General features: G+C 39.7%; 1 protein-coding gene and 2 long non-coding RNA genes across 4 annotated transcripts in view; 1 reads left to right on the forward strand and 2 right to left on the reverse strand.

Moving 5' to 3' along the window:
• Window positions 1–255: 255 nt before the first annotated feature.
• On the reverse strand, window positions 256–5,899 carry LOC144049397 (uncharacterized). Of its 2 annotated transcripts, XR_013293549.1 has the most exons (4): window positions 5,814–5,899; window positions 3,095–3,192; window positions 2,549–3,010; window positions 256–544 (listed from the first exon to the last, which is right to left on the reverse strand). It is a non-coding gene; the product is annotated as an uncharacterized LOC144049397 (long non-coding RNA). The 2 variants fall into 2 exon arrangements; XR_013293548.1 differs by lacking the exon at window positions 256–544 and having other exon boundaries at window positions 1,502–3,010.
• Window positions 5,900–11,029: 5,130 nt separating this feature from the next.
• On the reverse strand, window positions 11,030–12,032 carry LOC144049398 (uncharacterized). Its single transcript, XR_013293550.1, has 3 exons — window positions 11,760–12,032; window positions 11,175–11,237; window positions 11,030–11,105 (listed from the first exon to the last, which is right to left on the reverse strand). It is a non-coding gene; the product is annotated as an uncharacterized LOC144049398 (long non-coding RNA).
• Window positions 11,711–13,425, forward strand: part of galnt9 (polypeptide N-acetylgalactosaminyltransferase 9) — a 72,031-nt gene continuing 70,316 nt past the window's right edge. Inside the window, exon 1 of the mRNA XM_077562300.1 lies at window positions 11,711–12,846. Coding sequence (XP_077418426.1) covers window positions 12,606–12,846 — 241 coding nt within the window. The 5' untranslated portion in view covers window positions 11,711–12,605. The remainder of the gene's footprint in view (window positions 12,847–13,425) is intronic.

Here is a 13,425-nt window from a genome sequence, read left to right on the forward strand (position 1 = left end):
ATGTTTAAAATGTGCAGAATTTCATTAGGTACTTCATGTTAAATATTAGATAGATCTTAATATGAAAAGAAAAATGCACTGAGCTGTAACCGTCTTACAAATGCAATTATACCATCTAGTGGCAGAAAAATGACCTCAACACAAATCAATATCACACTCTTTTTTTTACGGTACAAAAAAAAACATCTTTTTAATTTGAATTCAACTTTCTGAATTATTATGAAATTACTGTATCAATAAGTAAAAGAGGGTGGCGTGGTGGCTGACTGGTTAGCACGTCCGCCTCCCAGTGTAGAGGACGTGAGATCGAGTCCGGGGTTCCCTGTGCTTGCGTGGGTCTTCTCCGGGAACTCCGTTTTCCTCCCACATTCCAAAGACATGCATGTCAGGTTAATTGAACTCTCCAAGTTGTCCATAGGTGTGATTGTGAGTGTGGATGGTTGTTCGTCTCTGTGTGCCCTGCGATTGGCTGGCAACCAGTTCAGGGTGTACCCTGCCTACTGCCTGAAGCCAGATGGGATAGGCTCCAGCGCCCCCTGCAACCCTTGTGAGGAAAAGCGGTTAAGAAAATGGATGGATGGATAAGTAAAAGATGCAGCCAAATTTCTGTTAGTTTTTTTTTTTTATGTTAACAAGAGTATGAAACTTAGAAAAAATATATTTTATTTTACATTTAAAAAATATATAAAATTTGCAATTGAGTTAACTATTGAAGTCATGCTATTAATTACGATTATTATTTTTTTATTGCTTGACACCCCAAAACATAACATAACATAACATAACATAACATAACATAACATAGCATAACATAACATAACATGTTTCAGAAACCGGAATTCTAACCTTAGCCCGAATATTGATTGCAATTAAAAAATAATCAGTAGTGAGGCAGGCCTCCTGACCAGATGTTCTGCCTGATAATATTTATTACTTCTTTTTTTTTTAATGAATTTAAAAGGAGCCACAATCTTTTGCACCTTTCTAATGGATCCTGATAATAGAACAATTTAAAATAATGACAATCATACTTTTTTAATCCACATTTGTATTTATTGTAAACTAAAAGTCATGCTAAATATCTGATGTGTTCTTTATTTTTACTATACTAATCTCCTTTCTACAAACTTCCACATCATTACAGACATTTTCAACTGTACAAATGTGCATGTTGTACATTACGCTGTTATACTGCTTATGCATTAGTTGAGCATTGAAGTATTTTTATTCCAGTAGCAGCATTATTTGGAAATGTTTAAAAGAAAACATGGGGTTAACATTAAGCACGGGATTTGTTTGTAATTGGAGCTGTTTCCACTTTAAATGCTTTTGGTGTCCCAGTATAGAAATCCTCTCAGAAGTTATAATGCTGAATTGTAATGAGATTTGTTGAATAGAGCAGCACATGCTTCTTTATGCATTTGTTAGGCTACATTAGGCTATGAAGACGTTATGTTTTGCCAATAAAAACGCTTTTCTTTTTTTGTGAGTGTGTGGGTACGACTGTGTCTGTCTTAGCTCTATGTGCAGTTTTTTAATTTAATTTAATGTACTTTTCATTTTGATTCCTTTTTGCAAATGGACCAGTAGTTTTTTTTCTTTCTTTAAGAACACCGTGCATCCTTTGTCACATGCAGAAATGGAAAACACAATTTGAAAGACGCCTCACAAGCCATGGAATATCAATCAGTCTGTAAACAAGTCAGGGGTGGCAGCAGAGTAATGGCTTTTGTAAGAGAGTCCATAGCTGGCCCGGTACACAGCATTGTTTTAAATAATCTACCAGGCATCCCGACTATAAGTAAAATGGATAGTTTGCTATCTTTGATTAGATTCTTTCATGCCGGGATACATTCCCTTGGTTCCCTCTTTCACTATTCTGTCTAATTACCTGCACAGGCTCACTCATCAAGCATGGGTGCACTGGCAATATTTAATTTCTTCTGTCATAAATCAAAAACATGAAGTGCCCATGCTCAATTGTAATAACACAAGAAGCAGCGCTTACGTTCATATTGATTTGGAAAATCGTTCATTCTGACTTGTTGATATTTAATTTGTTTGGTCTACATTTAGCTTGCTAATTTCAGATTCATTTGTCTAGTCTGTTGACTGCCACTGGGTGATTCATTATGCAGACAATCACAGTTTTCTGCCAAGGTCAAGGACCCCGTTGTGTTTTAGTAAGTCCTACACCTCAGTCTGCTTTTGTCATTGCTCCAAAGAAGGTAATACAGTTCAGTCTGGTATGGCACAATTATTTTTAAAATACAAATAAACATTTTTATTCCATTAATTTTAGTCCATTGATGCCAGCATGAAACACTGAACTGCGTCTGTGTTTCCATACAAAAATTAATCAGGTCACTGAAATAGTTTGTGTTCTACTTTTATATATTTTAACCCTTTCCACTTCATATTCGCTGGGAGAAATTCAAACTTTGGCCACACTTTAACTACCTCCACCACGCTAGGCCGCAATGATGTTCCTCCACGCTTGTTTAGTGGTGTACATTCAAGAATGAAGAAGTTTGTCGCTTCCTGTTACCTGGTACAGATAAGAGATAGTAAGGTTAGCTTCACGCTTAGCTTCTCTGCTGTGCAAAATCATCCAGGTCGGGGATGAGATCCTGCCCCAAGTGGAGGAGTTCAAGAATCTTGTTCACGAGTGAGAGCAGGATGAAGCGGGAGATCGACAGGTGAATCGGTGCAGCATCTGCTTTGAAGAAGACTCTGTGTCGCGCCGTTGTGATAAAGAAGAAGCTAAGCCAAAGGCGAAGCTCTTGACTTACCAGTCGATCAACGTTTCTACCCTCACATTTCCTCCGCATGGTGTCCGGGCTTTCTCTTAGAGATAGGAAGAGAAGCTCGGTCATCTTCCACGTTGAGAGGAGCCAGTTGAGGTGGCTCGGGCATCTGATTAGGATGTCTCCTGGTGAAGTTTTGCAGGCATGTCACACACTAAGAGGAGGCCTCATGGACGCTGAAGCTGCTGCCCCCGCAACCCGACCTCGGATAAGCAGTAGATGATGGATGAATGGATGGCAAATGATTGCTTTAAAGGATCTTTGTGCAGTTTGTTACTTTTTCTTACTCGCGACTGACACCTCTGGCCCAAAGCGTAACTGCAGCATCTGTGTCAGGCTCGTTCATGGTGCACGTGCGAGTACGTGCACGATCTTAAAGCGACAGCTGCAGTTGACAAACAAAGACATGACTTCAAATGAGGTAAGAAAAACTTCTTCTTCTGCGTTCTGTGGAGTGTGCAGGGTCCGCACACTCTACTTTAAAGGGAAGATTAAAGCTGATAGATGCAGTCAGAGTAAAAAAGTCAGGGCTCGTCGTACTCATCTGGGCATTGGTGGAGCATGCATGATGTAGAAAAAGCTTTAATATTACATTTTTAATTGGCACAATGCACCTTTAAAAGCAATTATTATTTCCTTCAATTAAATTGTTGTAGTCAACCCACACATTCTACTGCAGAATAGACCCTGCCATCCCACTAGACAAAGTGGAAAGACATTATTTACACACGCTAAATTGTCAAACCCGAGACTGTATGCATGAACCAGTGTTGAGCTTGAAAAATGTCAATGTGATATACCCCCAAAAAATAAAATTAAAAATAATGAAAAGAAAAATAATACATTTCATCATTTTCCCAGAGCTGCACATTAAATATACAAGTCCGCAGGGTTATTATTCTAATTTAGTGAAGGCATTAAGCAAATCAAAGCGGCCAGAGGTGCAATGTGAATTAGTTAAGTTGAGGCAGACAGAACTGGGACTTAGCTGTTAGCCTCAGTCTCAGCCTCAATTTGGATGTTTCTGGGTGTTCGGGTTAGGTGAACGGTATGGGATTTTTTAATAGGTTTTAGGTGAACTAATGAATACATACTCACACGCACATGCACATACACACTCACCCACATGCAAAATAAAAATGTATTAAATAAAAATATATATATGAAAAAAAAAAGAGAGAGAGCAATGATGATGACATGTCAAATCGGCAAAATTACCGAATGAACAATACTGAGCTCTCCAGAAAAAAGAAGGAAAAAAAAAGCCTCAGGGTCAAAGTGATAATGTATGAACTTAACGCTGGCGGGCGAGCAGACAGTACTGCATTAGTGACCAACGAGTGTTCGGATTCTGCCGGTGACACAGCAAATCTGCACGTCAGGTCACAAGGAACAAACAAATTAGTTGCTTAGCTACATGTGTACCACTCGTCCTGGTGACAATATTGTCGAGTGCAGTCTGCAGTACTTGAAGTGGTCATGTTGACCTTGAGCTAGTGCAAGGTAAATTGCTGTTTATCATTTGTATATTGTGCGGACATAACACTAAAATTAATTTTTTTTTTTCTTTATGAAAATGGCCAAGCCTTCCAAAGTGTGGCTCATGGGCCGTTTATGGCCTGCAGCTCATTTTGTTTTATTGGCCTGCAGCGTATTCTAGAAGTAAAATTAAACATGACCTGCAAGAAAAAGTGTCACTGTTTAATATGCAAGGATGTCACTGCAGTAATTACAAACTGTTTTAAGACGCTGGGGTGAGTTCAAGAACAGATCTTTCTGTTATGAGCTCTAATTTTGCCCCTGTTCGCTAGTGATGCGTGGAAAAAAATGTTGAGTTTGCGGTTTTCATGCAAAATGTGTCATTGGTGGTTGGAGCTGAATGAGGGTGGGGGTGGGGGGTGGGGGTGGGGTGACACTTTGAGTAATTAAGCTAGTTGTGCTGCCAGTGTGCAGGGTGTCCTTGGTTTACAACGTGTGGCAATTTAACCTGATTTTGTACTTTGGAATCGTAGCCGTAAAATCATAATTAAAATAAATATTGTATGAAAAGCACTTCTAGGTTCATAAATACAAAACAATCCAATGAAAACCATTAAGTTCTGAAGTAACTGAAGTAATTTATGAGCAACTTAACTTCTTGTGCTGCATGTCAGCATATTCTTACACCGCTGTGCAAACTAGTTAATTGCGTGCCATTCATAAACCTTGAAATGTCATAATTGCACACATTAATAGTTTTATGAAAAATACTTATAGGGAATAAATCTGAAGTATTATAATGTAAAAAAAATTGTAGTAAGTACAGTGGAAAGTGATCATGCTGCCTTATGCAGTCGGATGATGTATTCTTATGGCACTGTGAAAAGTAATTTATTGCGTGCAGTTTGTAACTTTGAAATATTATAATGACAGTAAATGTTTGAAAAACAGTTCTGGACCATGAATCTAAATCAGTGGGTCTGTGGTGTCTGAGTGCACCTTCTTGTATGGCTGTGCCAAATGATGATGTAATCTTACGATGAGTTTGTTGCAGACTGTTTGTAACTTGGTCATGTTGTATTCAGGCCTGCAATGAACTGAGGACCAACTTTCCGTGCTTTATGGCAGCATGCCATATTTGCAAAGCCACTGCTGCTATTTGAAACATGCACCACTGCTTCCATCATTATGTACTCTCCAGGCTCACAATATTGCAAGACGTGGCAAAAGATCTTCATGAGATTTGACCTCTGACTGCTCAGATAAAAAAACTAAGATTGAACAGTGGTTAAAACATTGTCAGTTAAATTACTGTATGCAAATTATTGGGACATTTCTAAGCCATAAGACATAGGTTGTCTAGCTTGAAATAATTTGTTTACTAGCTGCAATGACATTTAAAGGTAAGTGCCATCTGTTTTCTGAAGCTGAGCTGTGATTGGTTGCTACTTGAGACCTGAGCAACATTGATGTCATCTTCAGTCGACAGCGAGTTGCAAAAAGTAGGAATAATTCTTTGTCCCTTACTTTGCTGACGATCCGGTAGCCAAGGCGTTGGTCTCCCATCCTTCAAAAGGTGGCGTTTTCCCTAAAAAAAAAGACGTGAAAATAATTTTATATTCTCCAAAGTGGCATCATTTTACCGCTTTGCTGTGCACTAAGTGTGTTTTGAATTCACAAATGAACTGTGCGAACGTACGTTCGAATAGGAATAATACAGCGACGTAAAAAGGCTGCGTAGGGATCTGCCTTTTTGCATAAAGGACTTTTCTACTGGGAAACTGACTACGCATCCGCGAACACACATCGCTACGTGGACAGGGCTGGCAAAAGCACAGTAGCGGTGTGCCTTCAGAAGGAACATTTTTGCAGCATTTTTGCCTGCAGGCCAGACGAAGTAATGAGTCATTTTTAATTGAGGTATGAATATCACCAAATGTTGTCACTTTTAAACCATTTCTGAAATGAAAGAAATAATTAAAAATAAATAGAAAAGGTCAAACGGTTGCAACTTTCATTTCAACCTGGGGTAGGCAGTGCCTACCTTGCCAGCCCTGACCGCACCTCACTGTCTGGCAGTGACCCAGGTTAATATGGCTAAAATACTTGAGTGCCAGTGCCGGCATTTAGTTTTTTGTGTGCAAGCAAGCGGGGTGCTGAATGCAGAAGGCTGACATCTTCAGAGAGTCTTCCACAGGGATCAGTGAGTATGTGGCTGCTGCCTAAGCTGCTAAGCTGAGGCCCTGCAGCTGATGTGGTTGTAACAGTCATTTCCCTTCGCATTCAGACCTCAAATCAAATCTGCAGCTTTTGTAGTGGAACTCACACGCTGCTGGAATCCCAATTAAACACTCCACTGAGGCAAAAGTTATCTGAATGTAGATAGAAAGACACATGAGCTGTGAGGCTAGAAAGGAAATGCACAGGCTACATCATTAAAAGACAAAGGGTGCATAATGGCAAAGAAAGCGTTTCATCAGAAGACTGACAGTGACTTTGGTTCACACACTTTTCCACATTGGCCACGACAATTACTGAGACTTTGTGAAATATAAGGACCGCTGAGCATCTCAGTACTGATGAGTATGTTTAATTTGCCGTACTTTTAATTGAGTAAGCGCTCGCTCGCATTCCATGCAGCTCTCAAGCTCAAAAATAAAATGTAACGAATATTTAAAAAAATATTAACTCATTCACTGCCATTAACGGCTATTGTTGTCAAAAATTAATTTGAACTATTTCTAATAGTTAAATTTTTTTTCCACTTTTGTTAACAAGAATATGAAAACCTAGATTTTTTTTTGTACATCTAGAACATATATAAAATGTATGATTAATCGTGAGGTAACTATTGAAGTCATGCGATTAATTACAATAAAAAAAATTAAATCGCTCGACGCGATTTAAAAAAAAGAAAAGATTATTAACTCTTTTACTGCCAGATGTTTTCAGAAACGGGTTGTTCCCAGTGCCAGCCGATTTAAGCATTTTGACTGATCTTTCAAGGTCCACAGAAAATGTTGTGTTTGGGCTATGGAAACACACATACTACCAAAACTCTCATCTTTCATCAAAAAAAAGAAAGTTTGTTTCTACCTTATTCCGTTCTTCAGTAATCAACAATAGAAAATGGTTACTTTCACCGAAATGCTCTGTTTTGAAACAAAGAACGGAGAAAAAGAGCTTTTTGTGAAACTATGTTATTTCATGCACTCTAGTGAATTCTACACTTCTTTTTGTCCATAAATGATGCCACAAACACCTAAATAGTGCTTTACTTCTGTAAAACGCTTTCACCAACAATGAAAAAGTGTTTTTTGATTGCAAAATACGTTTATTTCAATTCAACAGTGTAACAATTTGACAAAACAATTTCGCAAACTATTTACAAATGTGTGCAACTGTGGTACTACTTACAATTATGTGGATGTTTCAATTACAGTTTTTCTTTTTGTAACGCTCTCCTGCGTGCAAGGAGACGCCAGGACTCGCACACAGTTTACTTTCACTTTGTCCGTTTCGCGTGCAAACGTTACACTTTCTTGATCGCCTTTTTTTCCGGGGAATAAATAGCAAGTAGCAGACTGTACACACTCCTCCGATGAATATGCATTGGACTCGGGGCACTCTCCGTCGTCCGATCGAACGTCCGCCTGTGCGTGCTCGGTTGTGCTGCGCGTTTATGACGCCGTCATAGCTGCCGCGTCAGCGGTTCCAATTTCGCCATCAAGCTCGGATTCACCATCATCATCGTCGTCATCAATGTCCTCTTTTAGCGTTGGTCGATGCTTTTGGTCTTTGAAAAAAATGGCTCGGGCGTGAGCTCCTCGCAACCGGTCGCCATTTTTCCTTTGTTTTCCATTCTGATCTCCTGCTCGACGCTCTAGCTCCGCCTCTACTGATGCCCACCCGATCTTGCCAAAAGACAGTCATCGCTGCCCTCTAGGGGCCAAAAATAGTCCTTAGGCACAACAGACCTAATTGAAACTTTCACCACAGATGCGGAAGGCTTCCCCCCACCCGTTTCAAAAAAAATAATAATAAAAATTGGATGACGTCTTTTGACGTCATTGGCAGCCCTCCGTAGGTTTTTACTTGACGTCTTTAAACGTCAGTGGCAGTGAAAGAGTTAAAAATTAGGCGCGTCAGGCGATTAAAATGTTTAATCGGAATTAATTGCATGACTTCATTAAATAACTCACGATTAATCACACATTTTTATATCTGTTCTAAATGTACAATTAAAAAAAATTCTAGGTTTTCATACTCCTGTAAACGAAAGTGGGAAAAAAAGTTAAACTAATAGAAATAGTTCAAATGAATATTTGACGTCTATAACCGTCAATGGCAGTGAATGCTAATAACAACAACAGAATGTTCTTCGTAGTAGTATTACTTTACTGAAGTGTAAATGTACGCATTGTTTCACCCTGAAGAGGCATGTGCGCTCTCTGAAAGCTTTCAGGTCACTGTTTCCTTCTGATTAGATGAATGCAGCAAACAAATCAAAGGTGTTCAATTTGGGATCCTGGCGTGGGTGTGAAAGAAGATCAAAGTGCATTTTGGGCAGCCTGCAAGTCTGCTCGTGTATGATGGAATAAAAAAATAGAAAAAACAAAGACTTTGCGAATATTTATACATGAATACATGATTTTCGAGAGCCATAATTCATGAGGAAATGTGGATGGGAAGATTGCAAAGGCAAGCGGGAGATTTGCGACGAGAAAGAAATTTGAATTGTATGCCGGCAGTTCCCATCAGGATTGCATAATACATACTGCAACTTTTTCTTCAATAATTCTGTTTAGAGCAGCCAACCTTTCTGCAAACCAGTAACATTGTGTATGTTTGTGTGTGAGAGTGTGCTACTGTGTGTGTGTGTGCGTGTGTGTGTGTGTGTGTAAACTCATGCATGATAAAGCATAATACATGTCAAATGTTGGCGGCCGTGGCTCAGGGTGTAGAGACGGTCATTCAGTAACCAGAAAGTAGGTTGTTCGATCCCCCCTCTACCCAAGTCATGTGCCGTTGTGTCCTTAAGCAAGGCACATCACACACATTGCCTCCAGTGCTACTCACTCTGGTGTATGGAAGTTGTGAATGTCTGGTGGTGGCCAGAGGGGCTGTAGGCGCACATTGGCAGCCACGCTTCCCTCAGCCTGCCCCAGAGCAGCTGTGGCTACTTTAGTAGCTTGCCGCCACCACACTGTGAATGTGTGAGTGCATGAATAATGTATCCATTCTATTGTAAAGCGTCTTTGAGTGTCTAGAAAGGCGCTATATAAATCCAATGCATTATTATTTGATAACCAGAATTAAATAGTATGAAATTCTGCACAATCTGTACTTTCTGATTTTATTTTTTAACATAACATACTGTCTACTGTACATGTTCACCCACATGTTTTTTCATAACACACACTTTGACATTTGTCAATTTACAAAACCTGCATGATTGTCCCACGGTGGTGACAAACATGGCACCCAAAGCCGGTCGCACTTGAACAAAGCAGAAGATCTTGGTATTTTCCTTAAATATTTACATTTCGAAAGACACTGAATGTGCTTTTCCTTTTTTTCCAAAGTTCTCCAGAAACATTTGTTTTCCAAAAAAAGGGGTGAAGAATCAAGCGCAGGATAGATGCAACTCTAGGTGGTGCAAGCACCTGCCTTTTGCCCTGGATGGAAAAAAGTGGATGAAAAAATTACCTTTTTGCTCTGCCTGCAGCCCTTTTTTTGCGCAGCCCTTTTTTTGCTTCATACATCAATATCTAAAAAATATATAGATACATAAATAAATACCCTCTCTGTCATGTGTCCCACCCAAAGTGTTGCAATATCTGACAGATATTTACATGAGTCCTCAAAATCATCAAAGAGAGCAAGCCATTTTTCAACGCTTTAGATTTCACAATCATTTTTAAAAATGACACCCACATTTTTGAAAAATATCAAATTTGCCAAATGTGCCTTATGAGGTTTCATCCTGATTCCAGTGATATGCTCCCACCTTGCCTCGCTTCTACCTTACCGTACCAAGTACTTTTAGGCTCATAAAATATTGTGGTATTTTAAGTCATTTTTCCTATAACATTTTTTTGGTGCAAATTAAACTTTTTTGTTGGGTTCTTAAACATGCCATAATATCCTCAACGGAAACATACATGGACTGTTGTTTAAAGTTGCAATGTCGTTAATAATCTTCATATTCTTAGTCTCTGTCGCTCTTTGCACTCAAAGAAAGTTCCTCTAGTATACTTACAATACTTACATGTGGTGCTACACTAATACCGAACTCAACAAGTATTTGGAAAAGTTCAAACAAAGCATAATATGACTCTTAGTGTTTAATGTCATTCACTGTAAAAAAAAAAAAGAAAATCATTTGTTATCGCCAGTGCGTCCTACCGCTGTCATTGCCATTGGTAAATAAATGTAAATGATGTAAATACTAGCTCTTTGGTATTGATACTGATCCTCACTTCAGTACCGATTCTATCAATACTTGGATAGATCTGCACAGCCCCACCCAGAGGAAAACTTTATTGCCCAAAGCTTGCCTATGTCTCGTGAGACAAATTTGAGAATCTCTGTTGTTGAGCTGTAACTGTGTTTGTGGTTTTGGAAAAGGGAGTTGTGCACCTAAACAATATCAACAACACATCATGTAAGTTTCAAACATACTTTAAAATACAGCAATACAGCATCATCAAAATTAGGTAGTGTTCATAATCATTTACCTGTTCTGCTCTCCTCCTCCTCATATTGGATTTTTGTGGCCAGAACATTTTTTTTGGGGGGGCATTCACAGCCTGAAACCTGAGCACAATTGACCTTCTATTAATATGTTATGTCATATTATTAACTTTGTAAACATACCAACATTACCTTAAAATGTTCCTCTTTGCCACATTTCCCTGTTTTCATGATATGCAATTGCGAGTAGTGCACCTGTATGACATAGCAATTTGATTTTGACACATAGGTGAACTGTTTTGGGAAAGATATGAGATGATCCAAAGAGTTGTGCAAAATTATCATTCTTTTTGGCAAAAGAACTAAGTGAATGCAGATGAGCCAAAGCAATTGAGAAGGATCTTTGCAGTTGTGACTGGAACGACTCTTTGTTTGGGAAAGGAACTTGGAGTGAAGCTTGTGTGAGCGGTTTTGGGATAGATATGTGCTTTTGCTAATGAACTGTTTGGCCAAATCAGCTTGCAGTTTTGAAAATGTCATCTCAGTTTCAAGAAATGTGCCAAACCTATGGAGAAAAACTGTAAATACATACATACTGCTTTTTTTCTTTCTTCCTTTGCTATGACTAATTTTAGAGATGCGTGCACTTTTGGGGGCTTTCGCACCTGCCCCCCAACATATCGGCACACGTGCCAGATACAAAGATAGGTAGGCTCATAAAGTGAGATGATGCAAGCAATCTACACATGGCGGATGAAATAACTGAATTCTACTCACACGTGAGCAGCTAACAGGAGAAGACGGCTGCACTGTCAAGTGGAACTATTTTGTGACGCTTATTCCGTGCTTTAAGCCCAATCCATCTCATGACTATTCATGCTGGAGCCTGTGGACGTCAGGACGCAGCGCATCGAGCTGTGAGCTGCTGCGTGGAGGAGAGACAGCATGCCACACTGGCGGACCGCATCTCTCTCACCGACACGAAACATCGCCGCTTTTGTAGGGCGAATCGGCTCTGGATTCAGCCTCCGGTCGGAGGACAAGGACCACAAAGGATTGCATATGGCAAAGGAAGATAGGCCGATGTATATATGTTATTATTTTTTATTATGAAGCATGCATGCACATAGCGGAGTTAAGCTGCTCGATTGTATATTTTCACAAACGGACAGATCGAGTAATAGCAGGAGGATGTTATTGTGTTTCTCCCGGAAGATGGACGAGACATATTGGGGCTAACAGAGCGGCGACGATCCACGTTACGGGAGGAGATGCTTCGGTATCGGAACCACCGTGGGCTGTTTGAGATGATAAACGCGTCCCGTGGAATCATATCTGTGCTATAAACCGCAAAGTGCCGGCAACAAGACGAAGCATCGCCGAGCCCTCGGAACTGAGCACCGCACCTTCAAGTCCACATAACGTTGCTTTCACGATGTCCCAAGTGAGCTGACCGTGGTACTGAACTGAACATTCAGCATTCAGCTGCCCCCCCGAGCGGCACACGTGCTGACCTTTTTTCTTGATTTGTTTATTTTTGCCCCCAAAGTGGAGTCACCCTCCAGAAAGACTGAAGACACACATGAACAGTTGGGACTCGGCGGCCACACGCTAGTCACTTTCATGGCCGTGGCACGCAAAATCAAAACTTTGCTGACCGTCAACATTCTCGTGTTTGTGGGAATCATCCTGTTCTCGGTTTACTGCAGGATCCAGGACCGATCCGAAGAGTTCGTCCAGATCGGACGCGCTTCTGACCAGAGGCTACGCGCCAGACATGGGAAAGTTACCAATTTGGTGGACAGGCAGTCAATTCTCCAGCGGCTGGAGAGGCTGGAGGATGTCGTCTACAATCAGCTAAATGGTAGGGAAATTTATGTAATAATAAGAATAATAATCACAATCATATCAACCTTTACCCAAGTCATCTTTTTTATCTGAAAATAATGCATCCCCTTGTAAAGCTTTGGATGTGGGACAACGTGCAATTGCGTTCCTCATTAAAGCATTTGGAGCACATTATTTTAGTAAGATATAGAATAATGCATTCAAGTACAATATACAGTTTATTCATGCACGTCATGTTGCAGAGATATATCTGATTTAGCTTGATGCTTTCATTTGACATGATCTTCTGATGATTTATCATTCTAAATCATTTATATATCATCAAACTCCATTTTTTCATCATATGCATCATCCAAATTGCTTTCTTTTGCACTAGCCTATATGTAAATTACACTGGGTTGTTTAGTAACTTTAGAAATTAAACACAAGATCTAAATACTGTATATTGTGGAATAGTTGAGCGAATTGTCAAGTCAGTGATGTTCATAAAGATCACACAGTTAGTGAGATATGATTTTCATACATTCTCAATTCATCATGTAATGTCATAATCAATCATTGATGTCAATCCCTGTCATGTTAAAGCTCGAATGCT

This window comes from Vanacampus margaritifer, chromosome 3 (assembly GCF_051991255.1).
Source record: "Vanacampus margaritifer isolate UIUO_Vmar chromosome 3, RoL_Vmar_1.0, whole genome shotgun sequence".
NCBI lineage: Eukaryota > Metazoa > Chordata > Actinopteri > Syngnathiformes > Syngnathidae > Vanacampus > Vanacampus margaritifer.